The 20,557-nt window shown below is 48.0% G+C and overlaps 1 protein-coding gene across 1 annotated transcript in view; it reads left to right on the top strand.

Annotated features, from left to right (window-relative positions):
• Window positions 1-20,557, top strand: part of LOC142734918 (heat shock 70 kDa protein 12B-like) — a gene marked incomplete at its 3' end in the record, with an annotated part of 80,985 nt that overhangs the window by 51,641 nt on the left and 8,787 nt on the right. Inside the window, exons 2-3 of the mRNA XM_075849586.1 lie at window positions 1,216-1,253; window positions 19,301-19,401. Coding sequence (XP_075705701.1) covers window positions 1,220-1,253; window positions 19,301-19,401 — 135 coding nt within the window. The remainder of the gene's footprint in view (window positions 1-1,215; window positions 1,254-19,300; window positions 19,402-20,557) is intronic.

Genomic DNA, 20,557 nt, shown 5'->3' with positions numbered 1-20,557 from the left:
AGTTATCACTGTGTTATATGTGGTGTTACATAGGACTGCGGGTAACAGCACTACATTATCTGTACTCAGAGAGTTATCACTGTGTAATCTGTGGTGTTACATAGGACTGCAGGTAACATCTACTACATTATCTGTACTCAGAGAGTTATCACTGTGTTATCTGTGGTGTTACATAGGACTGCAGGTAACATCTACTACATTATCTGTACTCAGAGAGTTATCACTGTATTATCTGTGGTATTACATAGGACTGCAGGTAACATCTACTACATTATCTGTACTCAGAGAGTTAACAATGTGTTATCTGTGGTGTTACATAGGACTGCAGCAAACCCTACTACATTATCTGTACTCAGAGTTATCACTGTGTTATCTGTGGTATTACATAGGCCTGCAGGTAACATATACTACATTATCTGTACTCAGAGAGTTATCACTGTGTTATCTGTGGTGTTACATAGGACTACAGGTAACATCTACTACATTATCTGTACTCAGAGAGTTATCACTGTGTGTTATCTGTGCTGTTACATAGGACTGCAGCTAACATCTACTATCTGTACTCAGAGGGTTATCACTGTGTTATCTGTGTTGTTACATAGGACTGCAGGTGACATCTACTACATTATCTGTACTCAGAGAGTAATCACTGTGTTATCTGTGGTGTTACATAGGACTGCAGGTATCATCTACTACATTATCTGTACTCAGAGAGTTATCGCTGTGTGTTATCTGTGGTGTTTCATATGACTGCAGGTAACATCTACTACTTTATCTGTACTCAGAGATTTATCAATGTGTTATCTGTGGTGTTACATAGGACTGCAGGTAACACTTCTACATTATATTTAGGGTTCTTCTGAACCACTACCCCAGGACAATCTCACTGCAGAGTCCTTGTATAGAAGAGTTGTTTCATCTTGCTTGTGTCTGGAGAAAACATTGTGGTCACCTCAGAACTACTTTCTGTGACCCCCCCACTCACAATGTTGGTCCTCGGTGATCAGGACTCTGTAAAGAGAAGGGTTGGCCCACTGTAGTCCACCATGTCTGGACTGTACGGGGTAACCGCCATGTCAGCACTGTGACTTCTCTATGTAATTCTTTGTCAGTATGTTGATTATTAGCAGCACCCACATAATTTCTGGGGGCTCCGACATGTCCGTCCTGCTGTGAGCGGTCACCTGGATAATCATCTTGTTATTGTGTTTCTAGGACTATGTATATGGAGAGGATGGGAACGCTGCAGATAGGTAAGAGGAGCGGCCTCCATTAATAACCAGAACTGTAATAATTGTGTATGATGTCGATTAGGCCACACCCCTGCTTATCCTAACCACACCCCTGCTGATAGGCCATGCCCACATATACTATACTGCTCTACAATACATTCCTACTCCTCTCGGGGGGAAGGTTATTTAAGAGAAATGATGTGTCTGCTACAGAAGGCATCTGGGGAGTGTTAGGAACCCAGAACCAAACTTCTTCTCCTCTAATGGTGAATTCTGAAATTGTTGCTTAGGGTCAAGGTGTTTTGTCACCACCCATCTCCCACCTTATCCGCAAAATGTTTAATACTGCTGGGGGAGGGGGTTGTGTGACTATACATAGTGTATAGAGCATGGGTCACAGCAGCACAGAGTATATCAGGAGAGTGCTGAACGCGTGAGACGTCATACACTCAGAATTACATGGTGGAAGAATCAGAGTATTTCAGGACAGTAATGCGCTGACCTTGCGAGAGAGTTACATAATGAAAGGAACAGGAATTTTCCATCAGCACAGAGTATTTCAGGACAGGAAAGTGCTGACCTTGTGGGAGAATTACATAATGAACGGAGCAGAGGTTTCCAGCAGCACAATGTATTTCAGAAGAGGAATGTGCTGACCTTGTGGGAGAGTTAGAAATTGAAAGAAGTGGCAGACACCAGCAGGACAGAGTATTTCAGAAGAGGAATATGTTGCTCTTGTGGAAGCGTTACATAATGAAAGGAGCGGCAGACACCAGCAGTACAGAGTATTTCAGGACACTAATATGCTGATCTTGTGGAAGAGTTACATAATGAAAGGAGCGGGATCCTGGTGACTGTTTCATCCCCCCCCCCAGTTATAGTAACATCAGTGCTGGATTCGGATTGGCTCCTATGGGCATCTGTAAAACGAACGTAAGTTGCGTAATTATTCACCCCCATTATTGTGGCAGACCTGATTACCTAGGGGATGAATACTTTGAGTCGTCTTCATGAATCCAGCCATTTCTTAGTTTAAGTATCTTCAGAAAGCTGGGTGACCCCCCCCCCCCCCCTCCGGCGGCTATGGTGGTGACCTCATTGGTGGTCACCCAAACTAAGGAAAGGTCTATAGAAATTTAAAGGGCTACACAAGGATTTCTATTTTCTGAGGCTTTTCTGAGTGTCGGGGGGGGGGGGCGCTCTGTGTCGCTGGTTGGTGACTCTTGGCCGTCACATATTTATAGAATTATATATAGGACAGGGTGCGTCCAGCTTCCTATGGGAGAGGAAACATTAGGACAATGACATTGCAGAGTATCCCGGGCTGCTCACATCTGTATCATGTCTTAGAAATCCAGCGATCCCATCACGTATTTTATGGTACCAGATGGAAGATCTCACCTACCACCCAGAGAAAAAGCCAAGCAGCGGGGGAGGGGATGTTTATTCGGGAGGCCCCATAAAAAGATGGGAGCCAGGGAGGGTTCAGATAGCGGCCGCTGATCAGAGGAAACCTATAGAAAGGTATTTCCTTCTCCTGCTTTCTCAGAGGATGTTTAGAGGAACAGAAGGACAACGCCCGACTTCCATGTACTGGAGACGAGGAGCTCACGGCCCGCAGGGTCACCGAACCAGAGGACATGGACTTCACAAAAAGGAGGTCTTAGCAGCGTTATAACTCCACTGGCCGGACATCTCCCGGTCATATTCCATTTCATGAGGGCAATATACGGAGCAGTGACCTCCGTGGTGTGGGGACTGGCGAGCCCAGACATTGGGCGTCAGGTATAGAAGAGATAAATGTAAGGTGACCTTGAGAAACATAAAAGTGAAGACGACCGCTCAGCCAAGAGACGTCCACAATAAGACACCATGAAGTAGGAGAAATAGGTCTCCCAGGAGGCCCCGTAGAGCTTCTTCATAAGGGATGAGGCATGAGGTATGAAGGATGAGAGATGAGGGATGAGGCATGAGGGGTGAGGCATGAGGGGTGAGGCATGAGGGGTGAGGCATGAGGCACGAGAGATGAGGGATGAGAGATGAGGGATGAGAGATGAGGGGTGAGAGATGAGGGGTGAGAGATGAGGCGTGAGAGATGAGGCATGAGGGGTGAGGCATGAGGGGTGAGGCATGAGGGGTGAGGCATGAGGGGTGAGAGATAAGGCGTGAGGGATGAGGCACGAGAGATGAGGGATGAGAGATGAGGCGTGAGAGATAAGGCGTGAGAGATGAGGCATGAGAGATGAGGCATGAGAGATGAGGCATGAGGCACGAGAGATGAGGGATGAGGGATGAGAGATGAGGCATGAGGGGTGAGGCATGAGGGGTGAGGCATGAGGGGTGAGGCGTGAGCGATGAGGCGTGAGGGATAAGGCGTGAGGGATGAGGCACGAGAGATGAGGCGTGAGAGATAAGGCATGAGAGATGAGGCATGAGGGTTGAGGCATGAGAGATGAGGGATGAGGCATGAGGAATGAGGCACGAGAGATGAGGGATGAGGCACGAGAGATGAGGGATGAGAGATGAGGCGTAAGGGTTGAGGCATGAGGGATGAGGGGTGAGGGATGAGGCATGAGGGGTGAGGCATGAGGGATGAGGCATGAGGGATGAGTGATGAGGGGTGAGGCATGAGGCATGAGGGGTGACACTTCTGCCGGGCATCAGGCTGTTACCGTGCTCAAAGGAGAACGTCATTAAAGACTTCATGTCAAAAAGTTGATCAAAAAGAAGAATTTATCTCAGGTTGGATGGCAGACAGTCAGAGGCATAGCTGGGGGTTTAGCACAAGAAGGGGTGAAACATTTGCCTGGTACCCCCAATGCATGTTTATAACCGCAGAGGCGCATCCGCCGGGTCACGCTTACGCAAGCAGCGTAGTTTGCTGTGCTACTCTTTCTGTAGACTTCCATAGAAGTGACTGGGTGTTACAGAAACAGCGCAGCACAACGAGCTACACTCCTCCCGGAACGGCTTCTGTTATACGGAACTTCCATTCACAGTATATTGCCCCACACACAGTATAATGATGCCATAGTGCCCCCCCCCCCCCACACACGGTATAATGCTCCCATAGTGCCCCCACACAGTATAATGCTCTTATATTGCCCCACACACAGTATAATGCTCCCATAGTGCCCCCCACACTGTATAATGCTCCCATAGTGCTCCCATAGTGCCCCCCACACTGTATAATGCTCCCATAGTGCCCTCCACACAGTATAATGCTCCCATAGTGGCCCCCACACAGTATAATGCTCCAACAGTGTCCCCTCCACAATATAATGCCACTATATTGCCCCACACACAGAGAATAATGTCCCTATATTGCCCCACACACAGTATAATGCTCCCAAGGTGCACCCCACACAGTATAATGCTCCCATAATGCTCTCCACACAGTATAATGCTCCCATAGTGCCCCCACACAGTATAATGCCCTTATATTGCCTCGACACACTATAATGCCCCCATAGTGGCCCCCACACAGTATAATGCTCCCATAGTGCCCCAACACAGTATATTGCTCCCATAGTGCCCCCACACAGTATAATGCTCCCATAGTGCCCTCCACACAGTATAATGCTCCCATAGTGGCCCCCACACAGTATAATGCTCCAACAGTGTCCCCTCCACAATATAATGCCACTATATTGCCCCACACACAGAGAATAATGTCCCTATATTGCCCCACACACAGTATAATGCTCCCAAGGTGCACCCCACACAGTATAATGCTCCCATAATGCTCTCCACACAGTATAATGCTCCCATAGTGCCCCCACACAGTATAATGCCCTTATATTGCCCCACACACAGTATAATGCTCCCATAGTGCCCCCACACAGTATAATGCTCCCATAGTGCTCCCCACACAGTATAGTGCTCCCATAGTGCCCCCCACACACAGTATAATGTTCCCATAGTGCCCCCACACAGTATAATGCTCCCATAGTGCCCCACACACAGTATAATGCTCCCATAGTGCTCCCCACACAGTATAATGCTGCCATAGTGCCCCCACACAGTATAATGCTCCCATAGTGTCCCACACACAGTATAATGCTCCCATAGTGGCCCTCACACAGTATAATGCCCTTATATTGCCCCTATATTCACAGTATAATGTCCCTATATTGCCCCACACACAGTATAATGCCCCTATATTGCCCCACACACAGTATAATGCCCCTATATGGCCCCACACACAGTATAATGCCCCTATATTGCCTCTACACAGTATAATGCTTCCATAGTGCACCCCACACCCTATAATGCTGATACTGCCCCCACACAGTATAATGTCCCTTTAGTGCCTTCCCTCACAGTATAATGCCACTATATTGCCCCACACACGGAATAATGCCCCTATATTGCCCCGACACACTATAATGCCCCATAGTGCCCCCACACAGTATAATGCTCCCATAGTGCCCCACACACAGTATAATGCTCCCATAGTGGCCCCCACACAGTATAATGCTCCAACAGTGTCCCCTCCACAATATAATGCCACTATATTGCCCCACACACAGAATAATGTCCCTATATTGCCCCACACACAGTATAATGCTCCCAAGGTGCACCCCACACAGTATAATGCTCCCATAGTGTTCCCCACATGGTATAATGCCCTTATATTGCCACACACACACACACACACACAGTATAATGCTCCCATAGTGCCCCCACACAGTATAATGCCCTTATATTGCCCCACACACAGTATAATGCTCCCATACCGCCCCCACACAGTATAATGCTCCCATGGTGCTCCTCACACAGTATAGTGCTCCCATAGTGCCCCCCACACACAGTATAATGTTCCCATAGTGCTCCCACACAGTATAATGCTCCCATAGTGCCCCACACACAGTATAATGCTCCCATAGTGCTCCCCACACAGTATAATGCTGCCATAGTGCCCCCACACAGTATAATGCTCCCATAGTGTCCCACACACAGTATAATGCTCCCATAGTGGCCCCCACACAGTATAATGCCCTTATATTGCCCCTCACACACAGTATAATGCCCCTATATTGCCCCACACACAGTATAAATCCACTATCTTGCCCCACACACAATACAATGCTCCCATAGTGCCCCCACACATTATAATGCTCCCCACATGGTATAATGCCCCTATATTGCCCCACACACAGTATAATGCCACCTATATTGCCCCACACACAGTATATAATGCTCCCATAGTGCCCCCACACAGTATAATGCTCCTATATTGCTCCACACACAGTATAATGCTCCCATAGTGTTCCCCACATGGTATAATACCCCTAAATTGCCCCAGACACAGTATAAAGCCACTATCTTGTCCCACACATACAGTATAATGCTTCCATAGTTCCCCCTACACGGTATAATGCTCTCATAGTACTCCCCACATGGTATAATGCCCCTATTTTGTCCCACACATAGTATAATGCTTCCATAGTACTCCCCACATGGTATAATGCCCCCATATTGCCACACACACACAGTATAATGCCCCTATATTGCCTCACAAACAGTATAATGCCCTATATTGCCCTCCCACACAGTATAATGCCTTTATTCCCCCCACACACTGTATAATGCTCCCAAGGTGCACCCCACACAGTATAATGCTTCCATAGTGTTCCCCACATGGTATAATGCCATTATATTGCACCCCCCACACAGTATAATGCTTACATAGTGCCCCCCACACAGTATATTGCTCCCAAAGTACCCGCCACACAGTATAATGCCTATATATTGCCCCACACACAGTATAATGCTCCCATAGTACCCCCCAAACAGTATAATGCTCCACACACAGTATAATGCCCCTATATTCACAGTATAATGTCCCTATATTGCCCCACACACAGTATAATGCCCCTATATGGCCCCACACACAGTATAATGCCCCTATATTGCCTCTACACAGTATAATGCTTCCATAGTGCACCCCATACCCTATAATGCTGATACTGCCCCCACACAGTATAATGTCCCTTTAGTGCCTTCCCTCACAGTATAATGCCACTATATTGCCCCACACACGGAATAATGCCCCTATATTGCCCCGACACACTATAATGCCCCCATAGTGCCCCCACACAGTATAATGCTCCCATAGTGCCCCCCAGACAGTATAATGCTCCCATAGTGCCCCAACACAATATAATGCTCCCATAGTGCCCCCACACAGTATAATGCTCCCATAGTGCCCTCCACACAGTATAATGCTCCCATAGTGGCCCCCACACAGTATAATGCTCCAACAGTGTCCCCTCCATAATATAATGCCACTATATTGCCCCACACACAGAATAATGTCCCTATATTGCCCCACACACAGTATAATGCTCCCAAGGTGCACCCCACACAGTATAATGCTCCCATAGTGTTCCCCACATGGTATAATGCCCTTATATTGCCACACACACACACACACACACACAGTATAATGCCCATATATTGCCCACCCCACACAGTATAATGCTCCCATAGTGCCCCCACACAGTATAATGTCCCTTAGTGCCTTCCCTCACAGTATAATGCCACTATATTGCCCCACACACAATAATGCCCCTATATTGCCCCTACACACTATAATGCCCCTATATTTCCCCACACAGTATAATGCTCCCATAGTGCCCCCACACAGTATAATGCTCCATAGTGCCCCCCACACAGTATAATGCTCCCATAGTGCCCCCCACACAGTATAATGCTCCCATAGTGCCCCCACACAGTATAATGCTCCCATAGTGCCCCCACACAGTATAATGCTCCTATAGTGCCCCCACACAGTATAATGCTCCCATAATGCCCCCCCCACACAGTATAATGCTCCCATAGTGGCCCCCACACAGTATAATGCTCCAACAGTGTCCCCTCCACAGTATAATGCCACTATATTGCCCCACACACAGAATAATGCCCCTATATTGCCCCACACATAGTATAATGCTCCCTTAGTGCCCCCACACAGTATAATGCTCCCATAGTGTCTAATAAAAATAAATACTAACCTAGCTCTGTTCCCACCATGAGTGGAGATCCCTCTGCTCCTCCCCTCTGTGTGGCTCGGCGCAGACTGGTGTGTTGACGTCATTAGATTGCGCCTGTCTGTGCCAAGCCGCTCACGGCCGACGTTACATAGTGAATAGTGGAGCAGGGAGCTAATGGCTCTATTGGGAATAACCAACATGGAAACTGCGGCGCACCAAGTGCCATTGATGTGAGAGGTGAGCGTCGGTGCCTGAGGGCCGAACCACCCGCTACAGTGGAGCAGCTCACTGTGAAAATCAACCAGGGGGCTACTAGATGTGTGTATAATACAACAGTTCAGCGAACCGACTGCGTATGGGGCTCCGAAGCCGACGAATGGTCGCTGCTCCTAAGTAACAAAGGTGCAGCAGAAAAAAAAGACTTCAATTTGTGCGGCAGTATCGGATTTGGACCACCGATGATTGGTAAAGGGTCGTCTTCACCGATGAGTCACGTTTTCTGCTTCATGGAACGGATGGACGTTGGTGCGTCAGGCGAGAAACAACAGAGAACAAACACCCTGCGACCATTGCTGGAAGGGCACAAGCCAGTGGCGGCAGCGTTATGGTCGGGGGATGTTTTTATGGCCTTCTCTGGCCCACTGATCCATGTGGAAGGCTCTGAAGCGATTTGGGTAAGAATCCATCGTTACAGATCCCGTCCCCCATTACATGCTGATGGTCTTCCCCTGGGGCAGATGAAATATTCCAGCAAGACAACGCGACATGTCACAGTGGTTGGAAGAGCATGACCAAGACCTCCAAGTACTTCCCTGGCCCCTAATTCTCCAGACCTGAACCCAATTGAGCATCTGTGGTACCTTGATCGTCTTGTTCGCTCTATGGACCCTCCAGCACACACCCTCCAGCAAATGTGGGATGTACTGCAGTCAGCACGGCTCCAGATACCGGAGACAACAGACCACAACCTTATTGATCACTCCCGGCCCGTCTAACTGCTGTCAGTGCTGCACAGGGCGGTCACTCTGGATATTAGCTGCTGTCAGTGACTCTTTTTTTATTAGAAAAGTATAAAAACATAACAAATAACTGATACACAAAAACCCAAAAACCAGAACAATATATACAATATATACAGATACATCACTGTATCGACTTCTCCGCTGGACTTGGCCAATTTTTCCATCCGTGTGCACTCATCCACATTCAATCCTTTTCATATTCCCCCCTCCTCCCAGTATCCACTCACCCCCACTCACTCACTTTCATACTCATTCGAAACCATCAACCAAAAATGTGTCGTCCCCCCCAACATACATACCTATCTACACCATGAAAAACCACACTTTATATACACACATTTTTTTTCCCTATATATATATATATATATATATATACACACACACAGACACACACATATGTACACATAATCGATATAACCAAACTGAAAAAAATTAAAATAATAATAAAAATAAAAAATAAAATAAGAAAAAAATAAAAATTAAGAGAAAAGAAAAGGGGAGAAAGAAAAAAAAGGGGGGTAAGGAAATAACTGACAAACGAAAAAGGACAAAAAATGAATCATAAATCAACATGAAACATAACTAATAACGTAATTATTATAACATAACACACTTTTTTTTTTTTTCATTTATATTCTATCCCTAACTCTATCTAAAGCTAACCTAATCTAATCATGTCCTTTCATGTCCGCTTAGTCCTGGTGTTGGCCTCCGCCACCTCACCCTAAACCTCCCACTCAGACCCTCACCCCCTTTTTTCATGTCCTCGCATGTCCTTCATAGTCCGGGCCTGAGTAGAAAAAGAAAAAAACCATAACCATCCCCACTCCCTCCTATTCCCCCACCCAACCTATATAAACCCCTTTCTCTATCCCTAGTATATACATAACAAAAACAATAATCCAAAATCACAACCCGAAACCACCAAGTTCGGTTCCTTTAAGCCTTTATCCTGCCTCTCATTATCAAAACAAAAACCTGAAGTGTACTAACCAGCCTACCACCAGAAGGAGGGAGAATAGGGACCCACCCGACCCCCCCAAGGGCAGGACCCACCCACGCCGACACCTTCCCTATCACTTTCCCCTACTGCTGTCCCTTCTCTTACCCTGTGTTTAATCTAGCCCTAAGCTTAACCCTTCTTTCCCTATTGTTCTCCCTATCGCTTCCTTAGGTGCCTAAACGAGGGCGAACCACCCCCCCCCCCCCCGGACGAGCCGGCTGAGACCCCCCCTGAAGGTCAATACCCTAGGGCACCCTAAATGAAAAGCCTCTCCATAAGCGAGAGGCTTTGGATGCTCCCAGCCTATCAATCTCCAAAGAACGCACCTTCTTCAGGTCAGCGATGATATTCCCTATGACCTCATCCACCAGGAGGATTTTGCTCTGCGCAGATACTAAACACCGTGCATTCCAAGTAAAGTACCTTACCACTATGCTGACTAAAAAAGATGTGTTAAGGTCCCTACCACCTAGGTCTCCGAATACCCCATAAGCCCATCCGGCGTAGGAGAGGTTAGCTAAGCCGAGCCAGCCAATGGAGGTACCCACCCTTTTATATACCTCTGCATTAAAGGGGCAATGAAGCAGGAAATGCTCCATACTCTCCAGTGTATCGCTACACTCCTCCCAAGGACATCCTCTGTCGTCAGTGTTTCTGTACTTCAAATTGCCCCTTACATACAGTCTCCCGTGGAAGCAGCGCCAAGCCAGATTCCAAAACTTCTGGGGAATCCTCACCGAATTTAAAAGTTTTAATCCCTCCCCGAGGTCACTACTTGGGCAGTCTTTAAGTGCCAGGGGCTTCTGGAAGTGGGTCATCAGAACCTTTCTGTCGAGAAATTTTCTCGGCATGGTCCTGATCTCCCACACTCCCAGACCCCACCGGCGTACCATCTTCAAAACCAGGGCGGCATAAGCCAGAGATGTCCGTGGGGTGTACGCAGGTTTTTCACTTGGCCTCCTCTCTCAGATTCCTGGAAGAAGGGCTGAAACCACTCCCTGCAGGAGAGAATCCACCAAGGAGCCCTCTCTTGCCAGAGGTTTGCCAAATTAATCTTAATAAAGGTGTTCACTAGGAACACCACTGGGTTAACCATACCTAACCCTCCTAGTCTCCTTGGTAGATACGTGACACCTCTCTTAATTAAGTTAAGCCTGTTCCCCCATAACAGTTGGAAGAACAGGCTATAGACCCGAGTCCAGAGAGGTTCTGGCAAGATGCACACACTGCCAAGGTAGAGCAACATGGGCACCAGGTAAGCCTTGGCCAAATGTACCCTTTCTCTAAGGGTTAAGGACCAACCCTTCCATTGGGCGACCTTCTGGGCGACTAAATTTAGCGTGCCATCCCAGTTTTTGTTGGGATAATCACCCGGGCCAAATTCCACTCCTAAGATCTTTGCAGACCCCTGGGGCTCAGGAAGGGTGTCCGGGAGACCAAAACTAGGATCTCCTCCTCTCAGTCAGAGACTCTCGCACTCGTCACGGTTAATCTTAGACCCAGATGCCCGTGAGTAACATTCCACTTCTGACATCACCCACTCCGACTCCCCTTGCGAGGAAACGAAGATGGAGACGTCATCCGCGTATGCAACCACCCTCTGGGTAGCTTCTGGCCCTTCCAAGCCGACCTCGATCCCCGCCAATGGTCCACGGTCAACCCTTCTAAGAAAAGGGTCAATCGCGAACACATACAGCAAAGGACTCAGAGGACAGCCCTGGCGGACACCAGACCCAACCTCAAAGTGGATTCCAACCCAACCGTTAACTAGTGAGAAAGTCTCTGCCCCAGTGTATAAGGTCTGGAGCCAATTGACAAACCCACCCGGCAAGCCATACCTCAGAAGGACCGACCATAGATACTCATGATTCACCCGGTCAAAAGCTTTGGCCTGGTCCAAGGACAGGACTTACCCCTTCCACTGACCAGAATTTCCCCGCTCCACTGCCTCTCTGACACTGAGGACAGCACTAAAAGTGCTGCGGCCTGGGACGGAGCAATGCTGGACAGGTGAAAGGAGCTGGGGTGCAAATTTCACCAACCGATTAAACAGCACTTTGGCGAGAACCTTTCTGTCCGTATTGAGGAGCGCTATGGGACGCCAATTCTCAATACGAGTCGAATCCTTACCCTTTGATAGCACAATCAAAGCTGACCTCCTCATTGACCTCGGTAGAGTGCCCGAGGATAGACACTCATTAAACACCGATGTCAAGAGGGGAACTAGGGTTCCTTTAAAGGTCTTATAGAATTCGGACGTTAAGCCATCCGGCCCTGGCGATTTTTTCAGACCTAGTCCGTCAATCGCCAGCATTACTTCCTCTTCTTTGATTGGATCTACCAAAACATTAAGAGAGGAATCCTCTCCTGGCTCGGGAACAGTCTCAGCCAGGAAAGCCGACATCTCCTCTCGGTCTGGATCCTGCTTACCCAAAAGGTGAGAGTAAAAGGATCTAACGACCTCCAGAATCCCTGACTTGGATCTCCTCAGGGACCCTGTACTGTCTATTAGTCATGTCACTATTTTTCGACTCACTGACATCTTACAGTTCCCGTAGGGGTCGGGCAAGCGGTACATCCCGAAATCCCTCTCAAGAACCAAAGATGCGTGCCTATCATACTGACACCTCTTGAACAAAGCTTTCACCCCGGAGATCTCCTCCTGGCTACCTCCGGCCGAGACCAGACGTTCGAGTTTCCTCCTCAGCTCCTGATACAGGCAATACCTGTTCATGGACCTGAGGCTTGAGAGCCAGCGGAAAAATCCTGCCACCCGATATTTGAACAACTCCCACCACTCTGACTTAGTGCCTCCTAGATCCAACAAAGGTACCTGGCTCTGAAGAAAATCTTCAAAGGCCTGTCTTATCTCCGCTTCTTCCAGGAGAGTAGAATTCAGCCTCCATATGCCTCTACCCATCCGGAGGGATCTTGCAATGTTCAAAGAGAAAATAATCATACAGTGATCGGAGAATTCCACCTCAACAACGGACACTGGTGAAGAGATGGCTTCCTCCTTCAAAAAAAACCTATCTATCCTAGACCTACAATTACATCTATGATAGGTGAACCCGGGGTGACCTGGGGTATGCCGGATGTGGATATCCACAGACGAGCCTCGCTAACTATGCCATTTAATGCTACACTATCATAGGCCAGTCTATCTTTGGAACCTCTTCTATCATGGGGTCTAACGACAGTATTAAAATCCCCTCCAAAGATGACCTGTCGACTAGAAAAAAGGAAAGGCTTAATCCTCATAAAGAGACTTTTTCTGTCCCATTTAGTTTGGGGACCATAGATGTTAATCAGCCATAATTCTTGTCCCTTTATGAGAACATCTAAAATCAGGCACCTCCCCATTTCTAATTCTATCATCCGTTGGCATTTTACCGGTGCGGTGAAAAGAACCGCCACACCGCTATATGGCTCAGCTGCAAGACATCTGCCAAAAGTGACAGTCTGGTCTCTTGCAAAAACAAAATGTCAGCTTCAACTCGGCTGAGAAAATCAAAGGCTGTAAATTTAGCCATATCTGACTTAATGCTGGCGACATTAATGGAAGCCAGCATCAACGGTGCGGGTACCGCCATCCTGGATGATGAAATTAGACGGCTTTCTTCTTCCCTCCCCTGTCGCAGTCAGATGAAGACCCCCGGACCCTTTCTCTTTCGCCCTTTTTTTAGAGATTGTGGAGTCCATCCTCCCCTGATGGTCCTCCCCACCCTCACTCACACTCCCATCCTCGTCCCCCTGTCCCAGGCTGACCCCTGCCCCAGAGGCCTTTGTACCTCTCGAGGGAAGGGGCCCATGACACCCTGATACCCCTACCTCACCCACCTCCTCACTTTGTTGAGAAGCTGGAAAATCCATGAGGGCTTGGTAGCGGTTGGTGAAGAGCTCCAGAGGGGTGCAGATTTTACCTTCCGTGATCAGGGTTTGGCCGGATGACTTTGGCCCCCTCAAGATCTTATCCTGTGTCCCAGATGTTTTTTTAGGCTGTACCCTCTCTTCCTCACCAACACTTTCATATTGGGAGGATTGAGAGTCTTCAGCCGCTTGCTCCCTCTGGATCCTCCTGACCGCCTCATCCAATTCAGCATCCCCAAGGGCATCCGTCTCCAGGGCAGGCTCCGGGTTCGGGCCAGAGGTCCCCCCAGTTGCCTGGGCTTCCCTCAGCTCCCTCTCCTTTTGCCTTTTCTCCAGCCTTCGATGGTAGGAAGGCTGGAGCCCTCTCCTTGATGTCTTCACTTGCCCTTTTGCCCCGCCGTCTATGCATGCCTCCACACCCACAGGAGCCACCCCACTCTCTCCTCCTGCAGGCTTGGTGACAACATTGACCACGGAGCGAGGACACCTTCTGAATGGGTGACCTAAGTCACCACACAGGTGACACATAATCTGGCCACACGATGCGGCCAGATGACCCACCCCCCCACAATGAGCGCACTTCTGCACCGTGCAGCCTGCGCTCAAGTGTGAGGGGTCACCACACCGGTGACACAGCCTCGGCTGCCCCTGGTAGAAGACCAGGATACGATCCCTCCCAAGGAAAGCAGAGGATGGAATGTGGGACACCGTTTGCCCCAGACGTTTAAGTTTGACCATAAACGTCCAGGCCCCTGACCAGATGCCAAACTCATCCAGATTCTTCCTGGGCATCTCCGCCACCTCTCCAAAACGACTTAACCAGGTCATGATGTCAATACAAGAAAGTGACTCGTTACGGGTGAGAACGGTCACCCTCTTGAGACCATTCTGGCGGGATATTGCTTGTGCAGCAAAATCCCGCCAGCCGGGCTCATCCTTCACCAGCTCATAATTCCCCCAGAAGACCTCCAGGCCTCCTGGTTGAACAAAGCTGATGTCGAACTCGGCTGAGCCATGAGGGTGTATCAGGGCAAAGATGTCACGTGCCCTGAAGCCCATTCCCAGCAGCAGCTCCACCACCGTTTTTCTGGGGGGACAGATCTCATTGCCACGCCACCGGAGATGGACCACATTCCTCCTGACCACAGCCTGACCGGTTGTCGGGAGCGACCACTGATCACCACTTTTCTCTCGGAAGGCTTCCAACCCATACCTATCTATCCAGAAAGATAGGTCCCTCTGCACACCCCCTACAGTTAGGGACTGCTTCCCCTCCCTTAAGGCGTGCAGGAGGCGCTGTTGCAAGTGACCTTCCCTGAGGCCGGAGGACGAGGATGGGTGGGCTGGTGGTCCCCCCCCCCCCACTACATCGGCATAAGTCTGGCTGGCTCTGCCTCTGCCAGAGGCTTTGGTTCCGCCCTTATCCGAGGTATCGGGTGCCTGCAGACCTATTACGCTGACCGGTCCCGGCCACGTTACAGGCACCCGATCCACGGGACAGCGCCGCCGCCGACTTCCGGTCTGCCCCTTCCTCAGATACTCGGCTCACGCCGAGCACCGGTCTCCGGGGCTCACCGTCAGCCTGCTTTGGGACCACGCCCCCTGCTGCGCTCTGGCCACCAGTGCCGCCCACTTCACAGCGAGCGGCGTCCGGCGCCATTTTGCCCATCCTCGCTGCGATCTTCCCGCTTACCCGACGCCACTGCAGGAGCCAGGGCTGGGGGGTTTGCGGGATCTGCACTCCGGACCAGAATCTCTTCTGACCCGGAGTGCAGGGGAGACCCATGGACATACACGAGTCTCACCTCTTTCAGCCGCCTCTCCTCTCTCAGCTTCTTCTGCATCTTTTTCTTCCTCCGTTTCTCTGCTGCCACACTCTTTTCCTGTTCCTCTGGGGGCAGCTCCGAGCCGAAACTGAACCCCTCCAGCGACACAGGGGATTCCTGGTCGCGGATCTGTGTCAGTAGACCCAGGGGGTGCTCCTCCTCTGACCCAGAGCTGCTCCCCGGTAAACGTACCATATTCGGTGAAATAGTCCTTGCTGTTAAATCCCCCGACACGCACGGCGCCTCTGCGTCCGACTCTTCCCGTGCTGGGACAGGCATCGGTTCGACAGGGGTTTCTTCCATGGCAGCTTCCATGCTTGCTGCCGAGGTTCCTTGACCGCTTCCTCTAACCGCCATTTCTGTAAAACGGTCCTCATTTTTTAATTTTTCTGCGAAAACGCCTCCTCCTTTTAGGATAGTCGCTCTCCTCTCCTCTACTTCCTTCACCTCCCGGAGCAGGGAGCGGACCAGCGCCAAAAACTTGGTTCTCCTGTCGCCAGAGGATCTCGCTGCCCTCTGCCGGGCTACCGCCAGCTCTCCACGGAGGCGCTGCAGGGACCTACCCAGGTCTTTATACTCCTCGAGGTGGGCCACCAGGCGGGAGCCAAAAGTGGTAGCCTCCTCTCCCGGCCTCAGTGACCCCCACTCCGCGGGGTCCCTGCAGCCATGGTCTTCCGGGCCCAATCTTGCTGGTCCCTCTCCTGGAGAGTGCTCCATCGCCTCTGGTCTCCTCGCGGCATGCTGCGATGCCCCAGCCCTGGGGGGGGGGAGACGAGACCACATTGCTGCAGCCCCGAGATGGCCTTCTCTCCCCCAGGGCTGGCTCCACTTTCCCAGCCGGCTGGGATGTCCCTCCACCCCCCACCTGCCTACTCCGGAGTGTGGAGGACCAGGACTCCATCTCCGGATGGAGCCCCCCTCAGGGCACTCTGCAAGCCCAGGCAGGTGTAATGAACCTGGGCAGGTGTAATAAACCTGACACGCCCTCTGGAGATTAGCTGCTGTCAGTGCTGCAAACAGCGGTCACTCTGGATATTAGCTGCTGTCAGTGCTGCACACGGCGGTCACTCTGGATATTCGCTGCTGCTCACAACAATGGTACTCTATTATGGACATACAGTACACAATCTGATCACAGTATAGATTATATACATATTTAATATAATACACAATCTGATATTACTCCTGACTGTAGTGGAGAGATGAACTGTCATAATTAACCAGTTCCCGGCCGCCCCCACCCCCCCAGTCCGTCCCCGGGAACAGATCCCAGTCATGGCTGTACTTAAGGAGAGATAAAGATGACATGTTGATTGCCTTGCTCTGGTCTAGCCGTCCAGCAGAAGGAATTCATTAGTGGTTTCACTTGACAACTTTACACAAATCCTTATAGAAAAAATCCCATTTGTCAACATAGACCAGAATGATGTATAGAAAAACCTTATACAAATAAAGTGAAATCTACCCAGAGAGGGGGAAGGGTTCTCTATAGCAGAAAGCTAACTAAGGGCTCTCGTAGGACTATATATTCTGACAGTATATACAAAGCCCTTATGTGATTTACATAGGGATAGACTTATACAAATATAAACATAGTAAAATGGTCAAGAGAGACGCCATATATCCTTATAAGAAAGATGGGGGGTCCATATAAATATTACAAATGTGACTCAACATAGTTATATTAGCATTTGTACATAAAAATTAATGTACATCAACAGGTGGAGTTACTGCATACATACATGACATTACTTATCCTGTACTGATCCTGAGTTACATCCTGTATTATACTCCAGAGCTGCACTCACTATTCTGCTGGTGGAGTCACTGTGTACATACATGACATTACTTATCCTGTACTGATCCTGAGTTACATCCTGTATTATACTCCAGAGCTGCACTCACTATTCTGCTGGTGGAGTCACTGTGTACATACATTACATTACTTATCCTGTACTGATCCTGAGTTACATCCTGTATTATACTCCAGAGCTGCACTCGCTATTCTGCTGGTGGAGTCACTGTGTACATACATGACATTACTTATCCTGTACTGATCCTGAGTTACATCCTGTATTATACTCCAGAGCTGCACTCACTATTCTGCTGGTGGAGTCACTGTGTACATACATGACATTACTTATCCTGTACTGATCCTGAGTTACATCCTGTATTATACTCCAGAGCTGCACTCACTATTCTGCTGGTGGAGTCACTGTGTACATACATGACATTACTTATCCTGTACTGATCCTGAGTTACATCCTGTATTATACTCCAGAGCTGCACTCACTATTCTGCTGGTGGAGTCACTGTGTACATACATGACATTACTTATCCTGTACTGATCCTGAGTTACATCCTGTATTATACTCCAGAGCTGCACTCACTATTCTGCTGGTGGAGTCACTGTGTACATACATGACATTACTTATCCTGTACTGATCCTGAGTTACATCCTGTATTATACTCCAGAGCTGCACTCACTATTCTGCTGGTGGGGTCACTGTGTACGTATGTTACATTATATTTAGTTTATAATTATTTACTATTTCTATAACAGCAATGTATTCTGTGGCAGCGCCATACACCATATATAATCACCCCCATTAATCACTCTCACTAATATGTTGCGAAACGCTGCACATTTCCACTATTTTGGTGTTCGTAAAATATTTTTCACATTTTGTTTTCTATGCACGAGCCGTGTTCAGATCCTGTTCAATGCAGAGAGAATGTTCTTGAAACCCCAACCCCCTGCATCACTCCCCCCATCCTCATCACACAATTCAGAGCACATCTGTTATTAATCAACATGAAATTTCGGAAATCCCACCACAGTGTTGGGTCTAGGGAAGAGGGTGAGGGGGGGGGGGGGGAATAATGGTTGGAGGTTTTTTGTTTTTTCTCATCTAAATCTCAGATTCCTTTGTGTGGCAAAAGTAAGTGCGCTGTAGCGGTGATGTGCGTCCGAGTCGTCTTAGGGCCTAACATTTAAGGCTTAGATTAGACTTCTGTGCAGAAAGACGTTTGAGAGCGCCACCGCCCCCCAAACATCTTCATTATATTGCTGGTAGTTTTATTCTTTAAAATATTTCACTCTAAAGGCAAATTCTGGGGGAAAAAGTCTCATTTGTGCATAAGTCATAGCGCCCCCCTCTACCACACAGTGTGATCTGCTGTTTTGTGCTTTATCCTTCAGATCACATTAGAGGTCTGCCCCGGTATCACCCCCCCCCCCCCCCACCACAGAGATCAACTCTGATACACGAGGGAAGCGATTATACAAATAACCGGGAACATCAAATAACAGCAGGAAAAGTTATAACTGTGTCTTATCCCCTTATAGCAGAAAACAAGGACCGTTCCTGCACCCCGTCTCCAACCAACTCCCCAAATTTCCTGAATGAGAGTTGTAATATCGCTCCACTAACTCCATCACAGTCTCCGGTAGGTGAACATCGTGGAGTGTTTAATTATATACACATAGTATAACGTATACCCGCTGTACATATATAATTATATACAGAAGATACCCAGGTTATACCAGCATGCCCCATATCACTATATACAAGAAGATGTATAACGTATACCCGCTGTACATATATAATTATATACAGAAGATACCCAGGTAATACCAGCATGCTCCATATCACTATATACAAGAAGATGTATAACTTATACCCGCTGTACATATATAATTATATACAGAAGATACCCAGGTTATACCAGCATGCTACATATCACTATATACAAGAAGATGTGTAACTTATACCTGCTGTACATATATAATTATATACAGAAGATGCCCAGGTTATACCAGCATGCTCCATATCACTATATACAAGAAGATGTATAACTTATACCAGCTGTACATATATAATTATACACAGAAGATGCCCGGGTTATACCAGCATGCTCCATATCACTATATACAAGAAGATGTGTAACTTATACCTGCTGTACATATATAATTATATACAGAAGATGCCCAGGTTATACCAGCATGCCCCATATCACTATATACAAGAAGATGTATAACTTATACCCGCTGTACATATATAATTATATACAGAAGATACCCAGGTTATACCAGCATGCTCCATATCACTATATACAGGAAGATGTATAACTTATACCAGCTGTACATATATAATTATATACAGGAGATACCCAGGTTATACCAGCATGCTCCATATCACTATATACAAGAAGATGTATAACTTATACCTGCTGTACATATATAATTTATATACAGGAGATACCCAGGTTATACCAGCATGCTCTATATCACTATATACAAGAAGATGTATAACTTATACCAGCTGTACATATATAATTATATACAGAAGATACCCAGGTTATACCAGCATGCTCCATATCACTATATACAAGAAGATGTATAACTTATACCAGCTGTACATATGTAATTATATACAGAATATACCCAGGTTATACCAGCATGCTCCATATCACTATATACAAGAAGATGTATAACTTATACCAGCTGTACATATATAATTATATACAGAAGATACCCAGGTTATACCAGCATGCTCCATATCACTATATACAAGAAGATGTATAACTAATACCAGCTGTACAT

Source organism: Rhinoderma darwinii, unplaced genomic scaffold, assembly GCF_050947455.1.
Source record: "Rhinoderma darwinii isolate aRhiDar2 unplaced genomic scaffold, aRhiDar2.hap1 Scaffold_988, whole genome shotgun sequence".
Classification (NCBI taxonomy): domain Eukaryota; kingdom Metazoa; phylum Chordata; class Amphibia; order Anura; family Rhinodermatidae; genus Rhinoderma; species Rhinoderma darwinii.
This window is presented reverse-complemented; position numbering and strand designations above follow the sequence as displayed.